General features: G+C 41.5%; 1 protein-coding gene and 1 long non-coding RNA gene across 12 annotated transcripts in view; one reads left to right on the top strand and one right to left on the bottom strand.

Moving 5' to 3' along the window:
* slmapa (sarcolemma associated protein a) overlaps positions 1 to 26,799 on the top strand; it is a 173,928-nt gene that overhangs the window by 104,776 nt on the left and 42,353 nt on the right. For 7 of the 11 annotated variants that reach the window (XM_069939605.1, XM_069939603.1, XM_069939610.1 and 4 more), the window contains 2 exons: positions 14,536 to 14,595; positions 26,373 to 26,453. In XM_069939605.1, coding sequence (XP_069795706.1) covers positions 14,536 to 14,595; positions 26,373 to 26,453 — 141 coding nt within the window. Of the gene's footprint in view, positions 1 to 14,535; positions 14,596 to 26,083; positions 26,161 to 26,372; positions 26,454 to 26,799 lie in introns of those variants that run through there. The other 4 variants (XM_069939609.1, XM_069939606.1, XM_069939612.1 and 1 more) reach the window with 2 other exon arrangements.
* LOC138764147 (uncharacterized) lies at positions 99 to 5,865 on the bottom strand. The gene is made up of 2 exons (XR_011358002.1): positions 5,590 to 5,865; positions 99 to 2,129 (listed from the first exon to the last, which is right to left on the bottom strand). It is a non-coding gene; the product is annotated as an uncharacterized lncRNA (long non-coding RNA).

Genomic DNA, 26,799 nt, shown 5'->3' with positions numbered 1-26,799 from the left:
GACTGAATTGCTAGCACTTGTCTCTCTGAATCAGAAAGTAGAGATCCTATTTTCTTCAGGTGCAAAACTGAAAAGATTAGACATAAACACTGTGCAAATAAGGAGAATTATCATCAGTCAATATTTATTGCTTAGTGAGATTGCTGAAAAAATTACAGATGCCCTTCAGTGATGGCAGGGGGCAAGAAGGATGTTTTAATTCTGAAACAATGGTCTGTATCATAAGTTTCTGTGACGTAAGGCAGCATCATCTGCTCATTCACCAAGTGTGAATCGAAGAAAAGTCTTTTTTATTTTCTCTCATTAATTCATTGAAAATGAATTTTATTCTGCATCTCAAAATTTGGGGTCATGATTTGCAAATCCTGGAAGGGTAAACTTTTGTTACCTGAATGGTTGTAACGGGGGGGTGGGGGGGTTACCTATATTAGGTGCTTGCATTTTTTGATATTTTGCAGGATCCATATTGGGAGTTGTGATTACAGGTGCTACAAAAATATTTAATTGGATTTGAAACATCAAAGAATTCTGAGAAGTTTTTTGCCTTTTGCCATTTGCAATTGCAACAGCACTTTCAGACATTTTTATTCAAACCACATTTTGTAATAGTCAATATAAAATTGTTTACTGAGTTATTTACCAAACTGAGTTGTTAACAGCTTGAACCACATCATCAAATTCGCGGACGACACTACTGTGGCTGGTCTTGTTAGTAAAAATGAAGAGTCAGAGATGAGGTGCAGTCGCTAACAGACTAGTGCAGAGTCAACAACCTGTATCCAAAAGTTAATAAGGCAAAAGAGGTGGTTGTCAACTTCAGGAGGGCCTGGAGGGACCACGCTTCGCTGACCATTGACAGCTCGACTGTTGTGGTCATCAAGAGTATCAAGTTCCTTGGTGTGCACTCGCAGAGAATATCATCTGGTCCCTTAACACCAGCTACACATTTGCAAAAATAGAGTTAAACAGGAAAGTATGCAGAACTGTGATTGTAGTTTAGGACAGAAATGTGCTGCAGAAACTCAGCTGGTCATGCTGTATTCTTATGTCACAAAGATAACCAGTGTTTAACTGCCCACCCTTTATCATGGTATGAGTAAAGAAGTAGACAGGTGCCTGCTCCTCCCACTTTGTTCAGGTGCTCGCCTGGTTTTTGCTCATACCTTGACAAAGGGCTCACACCCGAAACGTTGGTTATTTATTTTTGGTATGTAAAGAACGCAGCGTGGCCTGCTGAGTTTCTCCAGCACTTTTTGTGTGTATTGATTTACAAAAACAAGCTTGAGAGAAAAATAAATGCCTCAGTATCAGCAGACAGGGTGCTCCTTGGTGCATTATAACCATCAGAATTTAGCTTCTTTGGCTTGGCTTCGCGGACGAAGATTTATGGAGGGGTATGTCCACGTCTGCTGCAGGCTCGTTGGTGACTGACAAGTCCGATGCGGGACAGGCAGGCACAGTTGCAAGGGAAAATTGGTTGGTTTGGGTTGGGTGTTGGGTTTTTCCTCCTTTGTCTTTTGTCAGTGAGGTGGGCTCTGCGGTCTTCTTCAAAGGAGGTTGCTGCCCGCCGAACTGTGAGGTGCCAAGATACACGGTTGGAGGCGATATCAGCCCACTGGCAGTGGTCAATGTGGCAGGCACCAAGAGATTTCTTTAGGCAGTCCTTGTACCTCTTCTTTGGTGCACCTCTGTCACGGTGGCCAGTGGAGAGCTCGCCATAGAACACGATCTTGGGAAGGCGATGGTCCTCCATTCTGGAGACGTGACCCACCCAGCGCAGTTGGGTCTTCAGCAGCATAGATTCGATGCTTGCGGACTCTGCCAGCTCGAGTACTTCGATGTTGGTGATGAAATCATTCCAATGAATATTGAGGATGGAGCGGAGACAGCGCTGATGGAAGCGTTCTAGGAGCCGTAGTTGATGCCAGTAGAGGACCCATGATTCGGAGCCGAACAGGAGCGTGGGTATGACAACGGCTCTGTACACTCTGATCTTTGTGTGTAAAAGAATTTAGCTAATACATGAATAAAATTGTAAGAGCCAATGTGGTCCATTTCACTATGGCTTTATGAGCCATCTGCAGATCAGTCTCCAAGAAGCACAATCAGTTCTGAGCTCCATTCTTTACCTGTAAAAATAACACATTAAGGTCATTATCATGATTCCCCATCACTTCGTTCATTTCATTCTTTGTGTGTCTGCTGGGAGTGTGTGAATTTCATGATTGCTTCCTGATAATAGTAAGATTGTTTTTTTTTTATGACTATTTTGCCCATTTCTAGAAATGCTTGTATTTTGAATTTTCATCATAATCAAAGGGAGTTTTTACTGTGGTCTTTCAGGCACCACGGAATTGGTCTTTCACGTGCGTAAGATCACTTGAGCACCAAGCTGTAATATGCAGGCATTGCCTATATTTAGAGAGTGGGATCTAAATTATTATCAGCTCGTCAAACAGAAGCAGATGAGAGGTTGGCCTTGCATATGGTTTGTGTCCTCTTAAAAACCTTGTCTGCTGATAGTAAAGGTTAATCCAAGGCCCAAAAAAAGTGGACATTCCACATCTTAAAAATTGCCTCCCAGCAAAGATGGTCATTGATTGAGAAATTCACCTTCAGAGTGCCAGCATAGCCTTTGACCAAACTGAGGAAGATTATTTCCTTAATTGGTACAGAACTGGTAACAGTGATCCCTTCCTTCTATGCTTCTCAGATGAGGACTACCTGCAGCATGTATATCAAGGCATTGCAATGATATGACCAGTTTTGCTTCTATAATATCCTCTGAATCCATTGAAAGGATCATGACCTCACCAAGGCCATCATCTCCAGCAAAGAAGCCCCAATTCCACTGTCATCTCCATAAAATGGAATCCATTGTTTGCATGTCTGACCCCTAGACCCCCTTAAAAGATGCTGTATTCTGAGTTGTGGTAGATGTTAAGTATGTTCTCAAAGCCTCTTTTGGGGGTGGGGGTGGGGGTGGGGGTGGCTTGGAATTCCACATCCCCAAAGACTGCTGGAAATCCTCAGCTCGTGAGGATTTACAAATGTTCTGTTAGGGGCCACACAGAAACCCAGTGCATTGTGATACACAATCCACCTACTTGTCTTGTTGGCAGTTCTTGCCCCTCTGTGATTGAGTCAGTGAGTCCCACATTGGCCTCATCAGTCATCTCGGAATCAACAGGATCCCAAGTGACTGCCAAAAATAGAATCCACTGCTTTGCATTTTCTGAACTTGTAAAAGAAATAATAGAAAATTTTGGCCCGGGATAGAAGATTTCTTAAGAAAAATTTAAATCTAAAGCTTGTCAAGAAACTTCAAAAATTCTCTAAGGACTCTTGATTGAGAGTGGTCAGTCACTTTTTTTTCCCAAAGGCCATCTATCCTTCAATTCACAAATAATTACTAATTCAGAGCTCTTCCTCAAATTAATATGTTACCCATTAGACTGTGTTTGTGTGTGTTTTCCCATTTCCAGCCATTCAAATGTAAAGGTTCGATTATTGTCACGTAATACTACATTTAGAATGTTGTATACATGAAATTATTTAACGTTTGTTCTCCATAAGGCAGACAGAGAGTCGCCACTTTGTCCAGCACCCCTCACAGAAACCTACCGCACACGGTGCTCCCAAGTGGTCTCCCCTCCAAGTACTGACCAGGCCTGAGTCTGCTTAGCTTGGAGGGGAGACCGCCAGGAACAAAATGACATTCTTTGCAAGTATGCAAAGCAAATTATCCTGACCTGGTAAGAAATGAGGCTCACCAACATTGCATGGTTTGATCTGACACACAGTCCTGCAGTATTCTAGTTGCACAGCCACCTGGTCTTTTATTTATTGTTATTAAAATATTTTAAATTATGGCATTCACCAATATCCATATTAAATAAAAGCAAAGTAATAATATTCTATTTGAAATAACTGTTAGCTGTGGTGTGCTTTAAATTGTGTTCCATGATTTATTGCATGACAAAGGCATTTGTCTTTAACTAAAAACAAAAATTAACTTCATTGTTGAGTTGGGTATTCTTATTAACAATTTGGTTCTATCATATAATCAGCTATTAATGGTTTCAAGTTATCATTTTGGTTTATTTAATTTGTTTTGTTCCTTTAAAAGTTGAATGCCAGTGTGAACATCTAAATCCTATATTTGGGAGTGCACGAACAAACCTCTTCTTATTAACATTTTTTTTTTCCAAAATACATTTTCTTTCATAGAATCATAGAGCATAGAAAACCAGTCATTTGGCCCTTCAAGTTTGTGGCCAAACATCATTCCGCTAGTCCCACTGACCTGCACCCATTCTATAACTCTCCAGACCTCTCCCATCCATGTATCTATCCAATTTATTCTTAAAACTTGAGAGTGAACTCACATTTACCATATCAGATGGCAGCTCGTTCCACACTCCCACCACTCTCTTGTGAAGTAGTTCCTCCTAATGTTTCCCTAAATCTTTCCCCATTCACCCTAAAGCCATGTCCTCTTGTATTTATCTCTCCTAATCTAAGTGTAGAGAGCCTAGTAGCATTTACTCTGTCTATACCTCTCATAATTTTGTAAACCTCTATCAAATCTCCCCTCATTCTTCTTTGCTCCAAGGAATAAAGTCCTAACTTGTTTAATCTTTCCCTGTAACTCATCTCCGGCAACATCCTAGTAATTCTCCTCTGCACTCTTTCAATTGTACTGATTCCTTTCTGTAGTTTGGCAACCAGAACTTCATACAATGCTCCAAATTTGGCTCACCAAGGTCTTATACAACCTCGCCATAACATCCCAACTCCTGTACTCAATACTTTGATTTACGAAGGCCAAGATGCCAAAAACTTTCTTCACAATCCTATCTACCTGTGATGCCACTTTCAGGGAATTATGTATCTGTATTCCTAGATCCCTTTGTTCTTCTGCACTCCTCAGTACCCAACCATTTACTGTATATGTCCTACCTTGGATTGCCCTTCCAAAATGCAACACCTCACACTTGTCTGCATTAAATTCCATCTGCCATTTTCTGGCCTGTTTTTCCAGTTAGTCCAGATCCCTCTGCAAGCTTTGAAAGCCTTCCTCGCTGTCCACAATACCTCCAATCTTAATGTCATCAGCAAACTTGCTGATCCAATTTACCACATTATCATCCAGATCATTAATATAGACAACAAACAACAATGGTCCCAGCACTAACCCCGAAAGAACACCACTAATCACAGGCCTCCAGTCTGAGAACCAATCATCCACTACCACTCTTCTCCCATTCAGCCACTTTTGAATCCAGTTCACAACCTCTCCATGGATCCTTGTCTCTGAACCTTCTGAACTAGCCTCCCATGTGGGATCTTGTTAAAGGCCTTACTGAAGCCCATGTAGACAACATCCACAGCCTTTCCTTCATCTACTGAAAAATTCTGTCAGATTCGATAAACACAACCTACCACGCACAAAGCCATGCTGACTATCCTTAATCATCCCTTGGCTGTCTAAATATTTGTATACACAATCTCTCAGAACACCCTCCAATAATTTATCTACTACTGACGTCAGGCTCACTGGCCTATAATTGATTTACGAAGGTTTACCTTTGGAGCTCTTTTTAAAGAATGGAACAGCATGAGGTACCTTCCAATCGTCCGGCTCCTCACCCGTGGCTAAGGCTTTAAATATTTCTGCCAGGGCCTCTGCAATTTCACTTCTCTGACCTCACAAACTGTTGACTAAAATACCAGTTGCAATACGTTTTCTTACTTTACAAAAAGTATCGCTCCACTTAACAAATTATTTTGTCCTGTAACTTTCTTGTTTGAAATGCATTTAGAAAACAACCAAACAGAAAATGGATTAAACAATGATTCACAACGGCTTGTCATGGAGGTGGGAGGGGAGAAGAAAATAGCCGTTGTTAACATTGTTTTGCTGCTCTTGACCAAAAAAGGAATGTTCAAGAAGCAATGACAAACTTGATGTATTGTGGTCTGGTTTTTATCACAAAGCAATCAACTTTTCAGAAGAAAAAACATTTCCTGACTAACTTTTCATTGACATGAGGATACGATCTTAAAATAGCAATGAAGAATGTCACTTAAAGTAAGCCTTAATAAGGTAAAAACATGTGCATGTTGAAGGAGAAAGTTTATATAAAATGTTCCAGATTTTGCTCTACATTGTGAAGATAAATATTTTCCTGTGTCCAAACCTCCATGTATGTAATATAAATGAATGGAATTAGGTTATTTTGCTGATCTGCACTAAATATTCAATAAACTATCACATCAGAAAAGCTATCTATAAATTACCCAACAATATTTAATCTCAACTTTAATACCTACCAAGTTGAAATGTTCAAAAAAATATATGATATAGATATATATATATATAAACGCACACACCCCTACCCACCCACCCTCCATGCTATTCTTATGACAAGATATATTTTTATCGTGTACAGAAATGACCTAGATAGATGTAAAAATTACTGGTGATAATTGTTGGCCTCCAAATATAATTGCACTGTTTTGATTGCACTAACTTCTAAGATTCTAATTTTCAGCTGTTTAAAAAGTGAAGGATCCATGCAAAATTGCCCCTCCTTTCTCTGGCAAAATGGATGTGTTTCCCAAGATAGCAGAGCTCTCAACTACCAAGTGCTCATTCTTCATGTGCAATTACACGTGGAAGCAAAATCTGTGACATGTACACACAAGGAACTTGTTTTCTGAATGAATGAGGACTGGAAGTCACTTGCAATTTGCAGTTTCAACTGCAAGAGCAGATGGAAGTTGAGCCAATTGTAATAGCAAGTCTAAAATAGTTCTGCACATGTTATGGATTAAATCTGGGATAGGCAAGTCTGAGATCCATTTTTCCAGTTGACCCACGTGAGAAGCCTTAAAATGATAGTCATACTGTGAAGAATCTTCTGAGAGCTGTTACAGGATACCAGCCAATCTTGCAACATGATCAAAGAGTCGATCATTTACTTTTGATTGGTTAGCTCTTTTGGGAGTTGTCAGCTGTTATGGGTTTCCAGATTTGCAAATAACTGTAACTGAATACTTTATCTGCTGTGATTTTCAAGAGTATGTCATACAATACATTATTAGAACCATTGGTTTAGAGCAATTATGATCTCCCTGGACTCTAACTCTTTAATAATGTGTACTTTTGTATAGATATAGTAATGCTCAAAGGTTTTAAGTATATAATTTCACAAAATTTTGTGAACCATAACACTATAGTTGCAAAATTTTGTTGCAAGTTGAATAAAATTTCTCCTTTACATCCAGTGTAGCTCCCATCATGTCTTCAGGACATCAATAAACTCTGGTATGCACAGAGATACTTCTTCACATGTGCACTGTTGGACTGCAGAAAATGCAATATCCAATTCTGCAGATGCACTGGCATCAGATCAATCTCTTAGTGCCTGCCACATTGACCACCGCCAGTGGGCTGATATCGCCTCTAACCGTGCATCTTGGCGCCTCACAGTTCGGCGGGCAGCAACCTCCTTTGAAGAAGACCGCAGAGCCCACCTCACTGACAAAAGACAAAGGAGGAAAACCCATCACCCAACCTCAACCAACCAATTTTCCCTTGCAACCGCTGCAACTGTGTCTGCCTGTCCCGCGTCGGACTTGTCAGCCACAAACGAGCCTGCAGCTGACGTGGACATTACCCCTCCATTAATCTTCGTCCGCGAAGCCAAGCCAAAGAAGAATCACCAAATGACTGAGATAGTGGAAATTTTAAATGAATACAGAAAATGCTGGAAACGCTCAGCAAATGGGACATCGGTGCAATTGTCCAGAACGTGAAGCCCCCCTCACCCCAACCTGCATCATCTTTTTAGCCACATATTTATAGCTGTATCAACTTCCTATTTCTAGCCTCACCAGCACATGACGCATGATGTGAAAGGTGAAAAGTTTAGGGGGAAGATTATGGGAAACTTCTTCACTCAGGGTGGTGGGAGTGTGGATCAAACTGCCATCTGATGTGGTAAATGTGGGCTCACTCTTCAGTTTTAAGAATAAATTGGATAGATAAATAGATGGGAGAGGTCTGGAATGGGTCCAGGTCAGTGGAGCTAGAGGAATGATTTTTCAACACAGACTGGCCTATTTTCTGTACTATGGTTTTCTATGATTCTATATGAAAATCTTGTTTCATGTCAAAGATGCCACTTGATATCTTGTGTGGCTCTTGGGGAATCAGAGCTTCAGTTTTGAAGTTTTGAGTAAAAGATGCTATTAATTAATAGTCCCTGAATGTTGCACTGAGATGTCAGCCTGAAAAATGCTTTCAAGCCCTTGACGTATAGGCTTTTGAACCCATAATCTTTTTCCCCCCCAAGGCAAAAAAAAAGATAGGATGTAAGAATACCCTGCTTAGAAAGAAATAATTGTTTGCTGATCTACTCTTCTGCTATCACAATGTGGAATGAGCAAGTTCTGGGACCACTCACTAGGAGAATATAGTGTATTGGATTGGATTTCTCTAACATTAAAAGCTCAGGGGTGGTAGATTTTTTGAGCTGTGTTCAGGACATATTTTTGATACAGAATATAGATACTCCAATGAATTAATGAGCATGACTGGGACTTTCTTATCTTGGGGAATGTAAACAACCAGTCAAGTGGGGGAGCATTTTGCAGATGGTGAACATAACTATATCTATTTCAAAGTGATTATGGGAACAAATAGGGATGAACCATGCATAAAGGCCTTAAATTGAGGAAGGATAAATTCATTTAAATAAGTAGCTGTAGCCGACTGCTACGAAGAAACACACACACTCGCAGTGTGGGAGGTTAAGCTCCGAGATTTATTGAGGCTGGAAAGGCTCCTTTTATACAGTTGGAGTTCCCACCATTTGTTTGATTGGCCGACATCAGCTGCATGAATAACAATGGCAAGTGGGAACATTCTTGTATGTGAATACCCTTCTTCCCCAGCCTGTTATTGATCTGTTAGCTGGGCAACTTGGCCAGTGCCATTTTAGGGCTGCTGGTCTTGACTGCTCCAGCTTTCAATCGTGCCAGCTTGCTGTGTTAAGGGACTTGTTACAGTGTGTTATGCTGTTTTTTTCTACTGCGTGTGCCGGCTTGATCTCCGCAGTGGTGGGCTGCCACATGACACCGCCCCGCCCAGAACTGGCGCTACTGTTCATAGTGTCTCTGGATGCAGTCTCCAATGTCTTTGGCAGTCTGCCTCTGCGTTGAAGTGCTGGTGTCTCCATGTGTTGTGTCGGGTCACGTGTGTCGGCTTGAGCCTGTCTGTGGTGAAGACCTCTGGTTTGCCATCTATGTCCAGTTCAAAGGTGGACCTGTTGTTCCGGGTGACTCGGAAGGGGCCTTCGTAGGGCTTCTATAGTGGTGAACGGTGTGGCCCTCTGAGCACGAACATTTACTCACAGTCTTGGAGTTCTTTAGGGATGTTGAACTTGGCTTGCCCTTTTCTGGCGAGTGGGATCGGAGCTAGGTTACCGACCTTTTCCCGCAGCCTGACAAGGAAGGTGATTATATCCTCCTGTTGAACTCTGGCCGTTGGGACGAAATCCCTGGGGACCATGAGTGGAGTTCCGTAGATGAGCTCAGCAGAGGATGTGTGGAGGTCTTCCTTCGAGGCTGTATGAATCCCCAGCAGTACCCGTGGCAGTTCGTCCACCCAGTTGGGGCCCTTGAGTCTGGTCATAAGGGTGGTCTCGAGGCACCTGTGGAAGCACTCAAACGACCAATTAGGTGGTTGTGTGGTGTAGCTCAGCACCTCACAGGTTGGCAAAGTCAGTCCATAGGTTGGAGGTAAATTGTGCGCTTCTGCCGGAGGTTATGTGGCATGGTAGCCCAAGCCTCACTACCCAGGACGAGGCGAGTGCCTTGACACAGGATCTGGTGGATGTGTCGGCCACGGGGATTGCTTCTGGCCACTGGGTGAAACAGTCGACCACCACGAACAGGTAGCAGAAACCCTGTGAGACTGGTAAGGGTCCTACTATGTCCACGTGAATATGGTCAAACCTTTGTTCCATTGGCTCGAAAGGCTGCGGGGGGACCTTGATGTGCCGCTGTACCTTGGCTGTTTGGCACTGCATGCACGTCTTGGCCCACCCGATGGCTTGTTTCTGCAACCAATGCGACACATACTTGCTGGCCACCAACCGGACTCTAGTCCTGATTGATGGATGTGCCAACCCATGGATGGAGTCGAAAATTCATCGTCTCCATGCCATTGGAACGATAGGTCGAATCTGCCCGGTGACCAAGTTGCACAGGAGGGTACTGATACTTTTGCCGACTGGGATGGCCTGAAGCTGCAAGCCCGTTACGGCAGTCCTGTACTGAGGTATCTCGTCGTCCTGCTGCTGTGCCATTGCCGTGAAATCCAGTCCGTTATGCAGAGAGTGGATGCTCTGTCTTGACAAGGCATCCGCGACCACGTTGTCTTTTCCCGAGATGTGCTTTACATCGGTGGTGTGCTCTGAGATATAAGACAAGCACCTCTGCTGGCAGGCTGGCCAGGGGTCGGAGATCTTGGCCAGGGCAAATGTCAGTGGTTTAGTCCGTGAAACCCTTTCCCTCTAGGAAGTGGCGGATGGCTAAGTACAGCGCCCAGTAGTTTTCTGTCAAAAGCACTGTACTTTGGCTCAGGGGACCGCAGATGTTTGCTGAAGAAAGCTAGCGGATGCCAACTTCCTTCTATCTGCTGCTCCAGAACTCCACCAATCGCCTTTTCTGAAGTATCGACTGTGAGGCCTTTGGGTGCATCTGACCTGGGGTGGGCCAGGAGTGTAGCATTAGCCATTGCTTCCTTCGCTTCCACGAACGCTCATACAGAGTCATTGTCCCAGGTCAAGTCCTTTGCCTTGCCGGTCATCAGGGTGAAGGGTGGGCGCATGGTTCAAGCCACTATGGGGATGAACCTGTGATAAAAGTTGACCATCCCCACGAACTCCTGCAGTCCTTTGATCGTACTGGGCCTCGGGAAGTTGCGGATAGCCTCCACCTTGCTGGGTAGTGGTGTGGCCCCACATTTGGTAATCCTGAGGACCAGGAAGTCAATCGTACTCAGCCCAAACTGGCATTTAGCCATATTGATAGTAAGGCCGAACTCATGTAGACAACTGTAGAGGCTTCAGAGGTGTTGCAGATATTCCTGCCGGGTTCTGCTCACCACCAAGATATCGTCTAAGTAGATGAAGGTGCCGTCCAGGTCTCGGCCCACCGCATCCATCAGTCGCTGCATTCTTGAGCCCAAATGTCATCCTCAGGAACTCTTAATAGCCCAAATGGAGTGATGATGGCCGTCTTTGGGATCTCGTCAGGGTGCACCACGATTTGGTGGTACCCTCACACCAAGTCCATTTTGGAGAAGATCGTCGCTCCATGAAGGTTTGCCGCAAAGTCCTGGATATGCGGCACAGGGTAACAATCTGGAGTGATGGTCTCATTAAGCCGACATAGAAGCCCATGGACTATCCGACCACTGAACAATGCCTAACTCCACAAGCTTGCGGAACTCCTCCATGGCCAGTTGGAGCTTCTCCAGGGGGAGTCGTCTTGACCTTGCATGGAGAGGTGGACTCTTGGTAAGGATGTGATGCATAACGTCATGTCGGGGCTCCTCCACCATGAACTAAGTGAAAGGATTTCCAGGAACTCGGCCAGCACCTTGGACAACTCATCCAACCGAAGACTAACGCACGTGCACAGGAATCAAGATGTAATTGTTAGAAGGTTACAATCCCTGGGTTTAGGTGGGAGAAAGTGTTCGGCATGGACTAGAAGGGCCAAGTTGGCCTGTTTCTGTGCTTTAATTGTTATATGGTTTTATCGTCCAAGCTGTGGACAGAATCCAGGTGCAGTACCAGGAGCCCGGCGTCCCTCAGCGTGAAGGTTTAGAACGTCTGTGCATCCACAAGTCTCTTGCCCTTGAGCTCTACTAGGAAGCTGTGGGCCTGTGGGAAGTCTACTCTGAGGAGTGGCTGTTCCACTGGACCCAGTATGAACTCCCACAAGAAGTGACTGCCTCCGAATTGCAGCTCGCCCCTACCTGTGCCATCGGTCCATTTGCTGCTGTTGTTGGCAACCCTCAACGTGGGGCCTGCTTGCCTGCATCTAGTGTCCAATCCTGTCAGGGGCATCACCCTGACCTCTACTCCTGTATCCACCAAGAATCGTCTACTGGAAAGGCGATCCCTTGAGTACAGGAGGCTCTCTTGATGGCCAGCTGCCATGGCCATCAGCTACGGCTGGCCTTGTCGCTTCCCTGGAACTCGCAGAGTGACTGGCATCGTCAGGCCTTGGAGCCCCATCTTTGGTGGTAGAAGCACCATCTCTCCCTATACTTGTCCCTGCCACTCCTTCCAGGGCCTGCCTTGGTGTGATTGAGAGACTTCGTGATGAACCCCATGGTAGCCGAGCACTTCTGTTTCTGCTTCCACAGAATATCTGCCCGTGCTGCGACTTTCCGGAGGTCGCTGAAATCTGCATCTGCCAAGAGCAGTTGGATGTCCTCAGGCAGCTGCTCCAAGACTTCTGCATGAAGATGATCCAGGGCTTATGGTCTCCCAGTAGGGCCAGCATCTCATTCATGAGCGCTGATGGAGATCTGTCCCCTAGCGGATCCAGGTGGAGCAGCTGCGGCCCTCTCTCTTGCCGCGAGAGCCCAAAGGTCTCAGTTAATAGCTCTTTGAAGGCAGTGTGTGCCTTCCAATGGTGGCCTGTGGATGAAGTTGACCACTCTGTCTGCAGTCTCTGGATCCAGGGCACTGACCATGTGATAGTACTGTGTGGACTCAAATGTGATGCCCCAAATCTGGAGCTGAGCTTCAGCCTGGTCGAACCATACGCCAGGTTGAATTGTCCAGAAGGTTGGGAGCTTGAGGCCGACTGCACAGATCATTGCTTCGCTATCCATTGCTGGATTTAGATGCCTTCTAAGCCGTCAGGGTCACCAATTATAGCCAACTGCTACAAAGAAAGCCACACACTCACAGTGTGGGATGTTAAGCTCTGAGATTTATTGAGTCTGGAAAGGCTCCTTTTATACAGTTGGAGTTCCTGCTGTTTGTTTGATTGGCTGACGTCAGCCGCATGAATAACAATAGGGGGCGGGAACTTTCTTGCATGTGAATACCCTTCTTCCCCAGCCTGTTATTGATCTGTTAACTGGGCAACTTGGCCAGTGCCATTTTAGGGCTGCTGGTCTTATACTGCTCCAGCTTTCAACTGCGCTGGTTCGCTGTGTTAAGGGACATGTTACAGTGTGTTACACTGCTGTTTACTACCGCTCGCGCCACCTCAATCTCAGCGGTTGTGGGCCACCACACAGTCAAAGAAGACTAGGATCATTTAATATGCATGTCTGCATCCTTATGGTAGGAAGCATTCATAGAAACATAGAAGATAGGAGCAGGAATAGGTCATTCGACCCTTCAAGCCTGCTCCGCCATTCAACGAGATCATGGGTGATCTTAAAGTTCAGTACCCCGTCCCCGCCTTCTCTCCGTAACCTTTAATACCCTTATACTGAAGAAATAGATCTAATTCCCTCTTAAATATATTTAATGAACCTGCCTCTACTGCCCTCTGTGGCAATGAATTCCACAGATTCACCACTCTCTGAGTCAAGAAATTCCTCCTCATCTCGGTCCTAAATGGTTTGCCTATTATCCTCAAACCATGGCCCCGGGTTCTGGATTTTCCCATCATTGGAAATATCCCATCTGCATCCATTCTGTCCAGTCCTGCCACAATTTTATATGTCTCTATGAGATCCCCTCTCAATCTTCTAAATTCCAGCGAGTACAATCCCAATTTGCGCAATCTTTTCTCATAAGTCATTCCTGCCATTCCAGGTATCAGCCTGGTGAATCGCCTCTGCACTCCCTCCATTGCAAGAACATCCTTCCTTAGATAAGGTGACCAAAACTGCACACAATACTCCAGGTGTGGTCTCACCAAGGCCCTGTACAGCTGCAGTAAGGAATCCTTGTTCCTATACTCAAACCCTCTTGATATGAAGGCCAACATACCATTCAAAGTGAAAGCAAGAGTTCAAGGCAAACATGTTCCTGTAAGGGTAAAACACAGGGTTTTAAGGGATGTTAAGGGTTCAATAAAGAGAAAAAAATAGACACATAGCAAGTGTAGAGAACTGAATACAGGGGTGGCCCATCAAGTGTTTAGGAAGTGCAGGAACATGCTGAAAAAGGAAATTCAGAGAGCAAAGAGAGTTCACAAAATATCAATAAATTCAGTGGGGACAATTCTGTTTCTGACCACATTTGTTTGACCTATTGCCACATTCTTTTCCTCAAACCAGAGAGCTAATTATTTATCCCTCTATCTTTAAACAAGAAAACTTTCAAACAGGTGTTCCTTTGCAATGGGAGGTGGAAATTGACCTGAGGTAAGATCACAAAGTGTATCTAGTTAAACTTAGGTTTATGGTCAACTGCATTATTTTTCTGCACTCGTGCATTGCCTCTTTAGCATCATATAATATTCATCTCTTATTTCAAACAGCCACCCTCATTGCTGAAGACCATCATACCAACGCAATGGAAGAAGCTAAAATGTTGAAAGGTTTGTTGTGCATTTTGTGTGTTTCATTAGAGGGCTTTCGCAAGGAGCACGTTATTAACCTTGTATTCTATCTTCATAATTTCATTTTGGGGTTTCAGTTTCTCCCAAAGGTAATGTGAATCTAACAGAAATGGACAGCAATAGATTCTGACAAATTGGAATTCAGAAAGAATGAAATTTCCTTCCATTCATTTAACCATAAAGGTCCTGAGGTGTCCCCAATTAATGGCCTAATTGCAATTTTTTTATGTTAGTTGAAATATTGCCTGAATTAAGAATGAACATCTCTTCTTTATTTTATGTTACATGTAACTTGCTGTAATAACCCTTTTTCTTTTCCATTGACTATTATGTACTTCTGGAAGATCACATCTCAGATACTTAATTGAAGTGCCTTATTCATCCTCAAATTTTTGGCTATTAGCATTTGGGCTCAGATATGGTCTGAATTACCATATAGCTTGCTGAGAAATCAAGGGGAAGCAAAACTTGTTAACATTTGAGGTTTCTTGGCCAGAAAATAAATTTGATGGGAAAGTGGGGCCTGGATTTGGAATGAAATAATACTTCCAGTATCTTTCAGAGGTAGAGCACTAGTTTTCAATGACTCAGCGTTTAAGGGTAGTTTTAAAGAAGAAGTGATAAAAGTAGTTTTAAAAACAGTGAAGTCAGGACTTGAAGAATGGGGCTATTGACAAAATCTGCTAGCCTTGGTATCAAGTTGGGAAGTTTGATGGAGAACAATGTGTGGAAATGGGGTGGGTGCTAATAGGGGTGTATTACAGACCACCAAATGGGTCAAGAAAACTAGAGGAACAAATGTGTAGAGAGATAATGTATATGTGTGAGAATCATAAGGTAGTGATCATGGGAGATTTTTAACTTCCCTCACATTGATTGGGATACCCATACAGTTAGAGGGCTGGATGGGCTAGAGTTAGTTAAATGTGTTCAAGATTGTTTTCTGAATCAATTAGTAGAAGAACCGACTCGGGACAGTGTAATACTGGATCTCCTGTTAGGGAACGAGCTAGGTCAGGTATCAGACATTAATATTGGAGATCCAATTGGGTCTAGTGATCATAATTCTGTTAGTTTTAAGGTAGTTTCAGGGAGGAGCAAGGAGGGACCTAAAGTTGAGGTTCTGGATTGGAGAAGAGCAAATTTCGAAGGAATAAGAAGGGATTTGGGGAGTATTGAGTGGGACATGATATTTTCAGGTGAGGGTGTGAATGAGAAATGGAGGATATTCAAAAAAGAAATTTTGAGGGTACAGAGTAGTTATGTCCCAATGAGGATCAAAGGAAAGGCTGGAAGTCATAGGGAGGCTTGGTTTTTGAGGAATATTGGAAATTTGGTTAGGAGAAAAAGGGAGGTGTACAAGAGGTATAAAGAACAGAGAGCTGACAATTTGAAGGAGGACTACAAGGAGTGTAGAGGGAATCTTAAGAAAGAATCTAGAAAGGCCAAAAAAGGCACGAAGAGGCTTTGGCAGACAGAGTAAAAATAAATCCAAAGGGTTTCTATAGGTACATTAAAAGTAAAAGATTAGTGAGGGATAAAATTGGACCCCTTGTAGATCGTGAGGGTAGGCTGAGTGAGAAGTCAGAGGAAATGGGGGAAAATTTTGAATGATTTCTTTGCCTCGGTATTCACTAGGGAAAAAAAATTGAACCAGTTGAGGTAAAGAAAAATAGTGGGGAGGTAATGAAGCATATAAGGATAACCGAGGAGGTAGTGATGGCTGTGTTGAAAAAGATAAAGGTGGATAAATCTCCGGGACTGGCAAAATATTCCCAAAGACACTCAGGGAGGCTAGTGGACAGATAGTGGGGCCATTAACAGAGATATTTAGAATGTCACTGGCCACGGGGGTAGTGCCAAAGGATTGGAGGGTGGCGCATGTGGTTCCGCTGTTTAAGAAAGGGTCTAAATATAAACCTGGGAATTATAGGCCCATGAGTCTGACGTCTGTGGTGGGCAAGTTGATGGAAAGTGTTCTGAGGGATGGTATTTACAAATATTTGGAGGTACGGGGATTGCTAGGGAGTAATCAGCATGATTTTGTCAGGGGTAGATCATGCTTGACAAACCTGATTGAGTTTTTCAAGGGGGTTACAAAAAAGGTTGATGAAGGTAAAGCTGTGGATGTTGTCTATTTAGACTTTAGTAAAGCTTTTGACAAAGTTCCCCACAGGAGGTTAGGAAAAAAGGTGGAGGCATTAGGTATAAATGAGGAGGTAGTGAAATGGATTCAGCAATGGTTGGATGGGAGGTGTCAGAGAGTAGTGGTAGAAAATTGTTTGTCCAATTGGAGGCCGGTGACTAGTGGAGTTTCTCAGGGATCGGTCCTCGGTCCACTATTGTTTGTTATAGATATTAACGATCTGGAAGTAGGGGTGGAGAATTGGATAAGCAAGTTTGCGGATGATACAAAGATTGGTGGTGTTGTGGACAGTGAGGAAGATTACCGTAGATTAAAAGGTGATTTAGGAAGGCTGGAGGTGTGGGCTGAGAAATGGCTGATGGAATTTAATACAGATAAGTGTGAGGTGTTACATTTTGGAAAGGCAAATCTAAATTGGTCATATGCATTAAATGGTAGGCTATTGAGATGTGCAGAACAACAAAGGGATTTAGGAGTTGTGGTAAATAGTACCCTCAAGGCTGATACTCAGGTAGATGGTGTAGTGAAGAAGGCATTTGAAATGTTGGCCTTCATAAATCGGAGTATTGAATTCAAGAGTAGGGAGGTTATGATGAAATTGTACAAAGCATTGGTGAGGCCAAATTTGGAGTACTGTGTACAGTTTTGGTCACCAAATTATAGGAAAGATATAAACAAAATAGAGAGAGTGCAGAGAAGGTTCACGAGAATGTTGACAGGATTTCAAGGTTTGAGTTACAGGGAAAGGTTGTGCAGACTGGGGCTTTTTTCTCTGGAGCGTAGAAGATTGAGAGGGGACTTGATAGAGGTGTTTAAGATTTTAAAAGGGACAGACAGAGTAAACGTGGATAGGCTTTTTCAATTAAGAGTGGGGGAGATTCAAACTAGAGGGCATGGTTTAAGATTGAAGAGGGAAAATTATAAGGGGAACATGCGAGGAAATTTCTTTACGCAAAGGGTGGTAGGGATGTGGAATGAGCTTCCAGCAGACGTGGTGGAGGCGGGATCATTGGTTACATTTAAGGAAAGACTGGATAGTTACATGGATAGGAGAGGACTGGAGGGGTATGGACCGGGTGCTGGTCAGTGGGACGAGGAGGGTGGGGATTTGTTACGGTATGGACTAGTAGGGCCGAACTGGCCTGTTCTGTGCTGTAAGTGGTTATATGGTTATATGGGTAAGCCCAAGCATTGCTGTGAGGACCAACTTTAGAGTTGGGGCAAGTTTGGAAGAGAGGTTAGCTTGATGATCTGATGGAAGGATGGGAGCATGACCTTAAATGAGGAAGTACAAGAGCTCCTAGCGTGCAGAGAATTCTAACCGCGGCGCAGACCATCACACAAATTTTACTTCCCTCTATCGACACTTCCTGTTGTCTCAGAACAGCAGCCAACATGCTAAAACATTTGTTCCACCCTAGCCACGCTCTCTTCTCCCTCAGGAAGAAGATTCAAGAGCATGAAATCACACTCTATTGGATTCAAAGATGTTTGCTTTCTTGCTACTTTCAGATTGCTGAATGAACCACACACTAGTAAAGAAATAGTTCCCTATTCTGTTCAAACTGATCTCCCACTATAACTCTTCTCTCTGTGTTGTTTATTTCTGTTGTGTTTATGATTTGGCTTACTGGACAGCATGCAGCACCCACCTTTTCATAAACATAAACTTGAAGTTGAAGTTTATTCCAATGCTGATGTTTATGGCACCTGATGTCACAATACAACATCATTATCACAGTTTATAAAAAGCAGTACGTTAGAGGCTTGCCAGAATGCCATCTTATCAATGGACAATATAGGAATTTGATGATGTCTTCTCCAGGATGAAAAAATATATTGTTATGCGTTTTTGAAATTTAGAAGAGAATTATTTATTTGGTTGGTTGGGTTTGTTTCCAGAAATGTTTTGGATACAAGTTGAATTCTTGAACTTCTCTATGTCTTCTGCCACCTTATTGGAGCAGAGTAATAATGTACTGTTGAACTAATTTTAATTTGCTGTTTGCCTAAATGGAGTACAGTATTTAGGATCATACATGGTAGCAACTGTGTCATGAAATGAAGAATTGTAGATCTTGATTTTGATACTGTATCTTCCAAATGACGAAACAGCAGCAAAGATCTTTCGATCAATTTTCCTAGAATTGGTGCATACACCCTTATTTTTCATCAACGCTATTTTGTAATGAAATATGTTACTTATGTAGAATCTACAAAACTGACTATTGATTGAAGTAATGTTACAAAACGATTATTTATACCAAGTGAAATCCAATGAATTATAACCATATCACCATTTACGGAGCGGAAACAGGCCATGTTGGCCTTTCGAGTCCGCACCGGTTCACTGATTTTGTGCGCCCTCTTCAGGCATTGGTCCTGGTAGATCTTCATTCAATAACGATGGACGAATTCAATGCAGGTGGAATCAGTCGTTCTCTTGCCCGTTTGGATTTTGTATTTCTGCGCACTGTTGTTGTTGTTTCTGATGAGATTCTGAGTGATGGTCAAACCCATCTTTTTTTTCCCCATCCAACTATCTTTCAAAATTTGCAAAGTTTGGGGTCTTGAAGGATAAAATATTTTTCTGCTTTCGTTCATTAAATATTGTATATAAAATGATCTCTAAAATTTCATGGGCCTTAATTTTTCTTGCATCTCTATTATGTATGTTTTTTTTAGGACATTGATCACTCTCTCCCTTCATCACCTACAGTGCCCTCAACAATGTATGGATCAAAGACACTTTTTTTCCCTTTATTTGCCCCTATGCTCTGCAGTTTAAAATTTGTAATCAAATAATTCACATGTAATTAAAGTGACATTTCAGATTTTATTCAAGGTTACTTGTATACATTTTGGTTTGACCATGTAGTCCCCTCATTTCAGGGCACCATAATGTGCGGGAGATTTGGCTTCACAGGTGTTTGTGAGAACTCGGGTTAATTGCTTCATTGGTGCAGATATAAGAGAGCTGGGCTGGCTTCTAAACTTTCGATCACTTTGGAGTCTGTAGTTTCCAATTTTCAAAATTGTGCCAATAAAAATCAAAGAAGCCATTATGAGGCTGAAAAACAAGAATAAAACAGTAAGAGACATTGCCCAAACCTTAGGATGACCAAAATTAACTCTTTGGAACATCATTAAGAATGAACTGATGAGCTCAGTAATCACAAAGGAACTGGCATTCCAAGGAATAACACCACTGCTGATAACAGAAGAATTCTCGTCATAATGAAGAAAAATTCCCCAAACATGTGTCCGACAGATCAGAAACATAGTTCACGAGGCAGTTGTGGATAATGCTAATGACTACTGTCCATAGAAGACTTTGTGAAAAGAAATAGAGGCTACACTAGTTTGCCACAAAGGATGGACAGTCTGCACAATACTGGAGAATTGTGGACAGATGAGACCTGTATCAGAGTGATGGCAAGAGCAAATTGTACAAGCGTCAAAGAACAGCCAAAGAATCAAAGAAGCCATTATGAGGCTGAAAAACAAGAATAAAACAGTAAGAGACATTGCCCAAACCTTAGGATGCCATGATTTGCATCTTACAATGTAGCCTCTGTGTTTCTATTCATGAAGTCTTCTGCTGACAATAGACATCGCCACATCCACATTTGCCTCTGAAGAATGTTTATGATCTGTTGGACCTGCATTTCGGGATTTTTCTTCCTTATGATGAGGATTCTTCCGTCATCAGCAGTTGAGGTCTTCCCGGTCCCTCTGTGATCACCGAGCTCACCAGTACACTGCTTCATCTTAATGATGTTCCAAAGAGTTGATTTTGGTCATCCTAAGGGCGGGTTGTCTCTTACTGTTTTATTCTTGTTTTTCAGCCTCATAATGGCTTCTTTGATTTTTATTGGCACAATTTTGAAAATTGGAAACTACAGACTCCAAAGTGATTGAAAGCTTATAAGCAAGTCTAGCTCTCTTATACCTGCACAAATGAAGCAATTAAACATACCTGAGTTCTCACAAACACCTGTAAAGCCAAATCTCCCACACATTATGGTGCCCTGAAATGAGGGGACTACGTAAAAAAAAAAGTGCTGTCATTTTGACAGAGTCAAACCAAAATGTATACAAATAGCCTTGAATAAAATCTGGAATGTGCACTTTAATTACATATGATTTGTTTGATTACAAATTTAAAACTGTGTAGCACAGGGGAAAATAAAGGAAAAAAGTATCTTTTTCCGAAATATTATGGAGGGCACCATATGTTATTCATAAAATTAGTTACTTTGAGTTATTTACCTTTTAACCAATCCCTGATTAATTATTTTCATCATTTGTATTAATTGTTCCTGTACTTGTGATATCCAAGTTGTTCACTAAAGTATATGTTTTCCTGGAAAATACACTTGTGAAATAATTACCGAGTAACTTATAAATATGTTGAGATTGTGAAGAATGAGGTACTACAATTTCCTTTCCTTTTTAGGATATTATGTGATGTTATGTGAGCTGCAAAAGGTTATGTTGTTGTATTATCTACTCAACGTGGCTTGCTTAGCATATTTATGGAAGGATTACCAGCTTCAGAGGCATTTTAAGAATTGTAGTTGTTACTGATTGCCCTCGTACACTGAATGGATATTTTGGGGATGACTGTAAGATAGCCTGTGCCTGCATTGTTGAAATGTTTTTTTCCCAAGACACCCAGGGTCATATGCCCCATTAACACCAAGTGTAATATGATATGTCATTACCGTGCTTATTTGTGGAATCATGAGTGGAGCTTGCCAGTGAAGTCATTTGTTCCATTTGTTCTGTTTTTACTTCACAAATTGGATATGAACAGTGTGAAGAAGGGTACAGGATCTTAGGCAGAAGACATTTAAGTTAGAAGGACCAACAAGGAGGGGGAGGGGTGGTACAAGGTGGAGGTGATGATGAAAAAGCAGCTGAAGCTGGAAGAAATAGGTTGTTCATGAGCTAGCCTTGATTGATTGTGACAGACCTGTATATTGTTTTTATAAGGCTGACTTTGGGAGACCAATAAAGGAGAAATTGGGATTGTCATGGAGGGGTAACCTGAGACAGAAAATGTTGTTTGGAGCAAATTGGTGTTTACGCAGAGCTGGAAAAACTAATTTGAGAAATAGCAGGAAATGTACACATAAATTTGGGTGGCAACATAATATTCAGGACTTGGAAAGGAAATTTGGAAATGTGTATTCATTTTCAAGAGGCTTTGTTTAATTTTAAAGTTTTCATGATTTACATCGGATGTGTCCACAATTTGACCCATAGTAACTCTTGAATCAGGCTACTGAAATATTGTATAATACTTGAAATGCAGTGCCCCTTTTGCAAGCTAGTGCCCACCATGGTTGAAAATGTAGGCAACAATTTCAATTCTTGAACTTCTGCGCTGTCTTGAAAAATGCCTCTCCAGGTCCAAAATTGTGATCATCCTTGAGCAAAGGAATTTGGGGATCAGGTCGGCAAGTTGCACGAAGCCTTGACCTTTCAAAATATCTTAATGAATGAATAGAACTTAATAGAATAAATAGAATTTATTATCTTCAAGGAAAGTTTTCTCAGTGTAAAACCTGAGCATGGTGTTTCATTATTAGTGAGTGATATACTGAAAAATCAGTGTTTTTTGAAGGAGCTTTGTACAGCTTTGAAAGTAATAAGTACTATTAATTAATTCAAAATATACTGCACAAATTGATTTGGCATATCACTTGGATTAAGAAGCAGTATATTTTATTATTTGTTGTTGCTCTTTTGTTACCTCTCAGACCACAATCTCTACCCTAAAGAAAGTAAAGCAGGATAGATTGTTCTTAATCCTTAGACAGTGCAATCCAATACAAGCTATCATCACTGAGTTCTCCCGAGTGACCAAGCATCCTGATTTGGAAATGTGTCACTATTCCTTCATTGCTATTTGGGTCACTGATCCAGACTTAGCATGCACTCTGAGAATATCTTCCCCATATGGCCAGGTTTAAAAGAACATTAAAGGATAGATATTAAACACTAGAATTGCCAGCAAAATCTACAACTAGAGAATGAGTTTTTTAAAGATGTTGATGCTCTTTGGTTTTCTCATAAACATGTCCATTCCTCTCTTCTCCCCACTTGTGTAGTTCAAAACATAAACCTGCACATTCAAGGATAGTCTCTTTTCAGCTATTATTCTGAAATGGATTTCACACAGACAAAATATGATGCTCTTCCACTGTTTCTTGATAGAAGTTTTCTCTCCAGCACATTCTGTCTAATTGTAATGCCCTACACTGTTGTCTTATTTATTTGTTTCTTCTATCTTTATTTACTCTTATTGCACTCCCTGCTGTATGAGTTGACTTGCCTGGATAGCATGCAAATCAAAGTTTTTTACTGTCTCTCAGGACACATGACAATAAAACTATTAAATCCATTTCAATGTGTTGCTAGCTTAATTAGCTAATTAATAGCAAAGCTAATCAAAGTGAGATCTTAGAGAATGTGTTGCAAGGATGAGTACAAATAAGAAAATGGGAAATGCTGTTAATGAAATGGACCCAGATATCCTTCTTTGACATTATAAGCTCTGTTGAACATCATTCTAATTCGTATTGTTCATATTATCTTCCCAGTCCCTCATATTCATAATTTCTCCAAAACTGTTTTGTGACATTGACTTATCTCAAGGCACATTGTGTTTTGGTTGCTATTTCCTCAATGTTATTCCAATTGATCTTAGCTGCTTTAGTTAATTCTCCATTGCTGGATTCTGCTGCGTCAGTTTTCTTACTGAATCAGAAAGGAATGTGTTGTAGATCTGTTTGCCCATTTCTTTAAATATATTTTCAAATTTCTTCTTTCAATTAGGTAGTCCACAGACTTCCCTATAAATGTGATTTGATCCTTAGTTACCTTTTATCTTTTTTATTCATTCAATGGGCATTGGCTTCACAGGCTGAGCCAGCCATTAATTGCCAATCTACAATTGCCCTTAGCTGCCTTGAACCAATGTTGTCCTTGAGGTGTGGGTATACCCTCAGTTTACAGTATACACTCCTGTTCAGGAGGAAGTTCCATGATTTAACCAATCAATGGTGAAAGAACAACAGTTATATTTACAAATCAGAATGAGGCATGGTTTGGAGGTCAACTTCCAAGTGGTGGTATTCCCATGCTTTTGCTGCCCTTGTCCTTCTAACTGTTGGGGGTTATAGATTTAGATGGTGTTGTACAAGGAGACATGGTGAGTTGCTGCAGTGTATCCTTAATGGTACAAACTGCTGCTGCTGTATGTTGGGTGTGGAGTGAGTAAATAGTTGTGGATGGGGTGCTTAACAAGCAGATTGCTATCTCCTGAATGGCATCTTGTTTTGTTGAGGCAAGTGGAGAGTGTCCCTTCATACTCCTGAATTGACTATCATAAATGTGAGTTGCTCACCATAGCATTCCTAGCCTCTGGCCTGTTCTTGGAGCCATATTTTTACATGGTTATTCCAGCTCATTTTAAGTTCAATAGGATATTGATAGTGAGGGAATCTGTGATGGGAACACCATTGAATATCAGAGGGTGATAGCTGGATTTTCTGTTGTTGGGTATCATCGTCGCTCATTTATTATTTACCACCCATCAGCTCAGGCCTGGCTATTGTCCAGGTGTTGATACATTTGGTTATGGACTGTCTCATTATCTGTATAATCGTCGGCAAGTTTCCTTATTCCTGACCTTGTGATCGAAGGAAGGTAATTGATGAAGCAGCTGTAGATGGATGGGCTGAGAACATTATGTCAAGGATCTCTTGCAGAGATGTCCTGTGACTGACATCCAACCCACCACAAATGTCTTACTTTGTGCTCTGTATGATTCCAACCAGTGGAGATTTTTATCCCAAATTTCCATTGACTCTGGTTTTCCCAGGGCTTCTTGATGCTCTCTGATGTTCAAATGTTACTTTGCTGTCAAGGGTGGTTATTCTCACTTCATCTCTGGAGTTCAGCTTTTTTGACTATGTTTGGACCAAGGTTGCAATGAGGTCTGGAGCTGAATGGCTTTGGCTGGTGAGCAGGTTGTTGCTCAGCAAGTGCTGTTGGGTAGCATTATTGGTAATAATTTCCAATGATGTCTGATTGAGAGTAGATTAATTGGATACTTTTTGGTTGGGTTGTATTTGTCCTTCTTGTGGACAGGACAATTTTACACATTGTCACAGGGATCACAGTGTCGTAGCTGTCCTGGAACAGCTCGGCTGAGGCCATGGCATGTTCTGCAGAACTATTGCCAGAATGTTATCTTTATCCATTTGGAATCCCTTTCTGACCTACTAATAGCCAACCTACTCTTTATCCTACATCTTTTTTTTCCAAAAGTATGTGTCCTTCAATGTTCAAGTGACCTTTCTCTATCTGTCTCTACGCGTTCCTGCTGCATTTGGTTCATCACAATGTGTTATTCTCCAAAGGCCCATGTTTTATTATATCCTGTGAGCAATTTTGTACCTACAGTTTAACCCATTTTCAAAATTAGTTCATTTTTATTTGTACTTTTACACGTGGAACTATTCATTTCCAGGCTTTTTATATCCCTTTCAGTTCACACTGTTCTGAGTTCCTTTCTTGTTTTGTTTATTTTCCAAGCAACCCTCAGCATTTAAAAGGATGCAATACAAAATTATGATGAGTACAGACAGAGGTAATGCAAACAGGCTTTTTCCACTGAGGTTAGGAGAGATAAAAAATGGAGGACATGGGTTGAGGATGATTGGGAAACATTTTATCAGGGAACTTCTTCACGCAGAGTGGTGGGAGAGAAGAACAAGCTGCCTGCTGAATTGGTAAATTCGGGCTCAGTGTTGACATTTAAGAATAATTTGGGATGGATGGGAGGGTTATGGAGGGATGTGGTCCTGGTGTAGGTCAGTGGGTCCAGGTGGAATATTAGTTTGGCACAGACTAAAGCCAAAGATCCTTTTTATGTGCTATAGTGTTCTATGGTTCTGTGGATGAGAAGTATTAAAGTTAAATGATTTGAATATTTTATTCCAACGCTGCTCTTAACACCTCAGAATCTTACTGCTTCTCAAACCAATGAAAAAAAAATCACCCCAGTGTTTGTGGACCCTATTGATCTGATAAATTATCTGATGATTTGATGAAAGAATTTTAAGTAAATTTATTTAGTATCTCGAGATCCATTTACAAAATAATGAAACACTTGAAATTGAATGTCGTTTATCTAAGATGACCACTTATCAAAATTCTGCTCTGAACTGTAAGGTCTGCATCTTCAGCCAGATGGCAGGAAATCAACTTCCTCTTCCAAACAAAAGCACAGCTATTTTAACCCAAGCAGCTGCGCCCTTTAAGCTTCAGCTTGATAACGTGACCATTTGTGGAAGATGAGAGAAGCAGCCAGCATTTTGAGAGTATGTGGAAGTGCTCATATATTTTAGAGACAATTTTTTAAAATTGAAACTTCAGAATTCATTCCAAAATTCTTACTAAAGGCATAGTTTTCATTGTGTCTCTCCAATTTAACCACCAGTTATTAAATTGCAAGGAAACAGGTGGCTTAGCTTTGTGAATGGAAGTTTAGTATGTGACCCTATGATGATAGTGGACTGTTCTGTCTTCTCAGAAAATCAACTGGAAGCAAAGGAATCTGATATGTCCGATACACTCAGTCCAAGTAAGGACCGGAGCAGCGACGATACTACAGGTAATTTTGGTTAAATATTGAAGAGTTTTTTTAAAGCCGATGTTTTATTTGTAAATTGTCTCCAAAAAAATTTAGCTCTGTATTCTAATTAAATACTAGTATAATTGATATCTTAATTTTGGTAAACTTATAATAAAATGAAAAATATCTTAAGTTTTATTCTGCTTATCTTTAAGTTCGTTGAGGTTTGTAGTTTTACAACGAAGTGTGCATAATCAATGTATTTTGGTTCTTCATAAATTTGGACCATTCTTATTTTTTAAATTCTGTTCTTTTTGCTTTAAACATTTTTATTTGAATAGTTGGTAATCGCCATCTCTAATTAGCTAATATAGGACTAATAATT

This window comes from Narcine bancroftii, chromosome 5 (genome assembly GCF_036971445.1).
Source record: "Narcine bancroftii isolate sNarBan1 chromosome 5, sNarBan1.hap1, whole genome shotgun sequence".
NCBI lineage: Eukaryota > Metazoa > Chordata > Chondrichthyes > Torpediniformes > Narcinidae > Narcine > Narcine bancroftii.
This window is presented reverse-complemented; position numbering and strand designations above follow the sequence as displayed.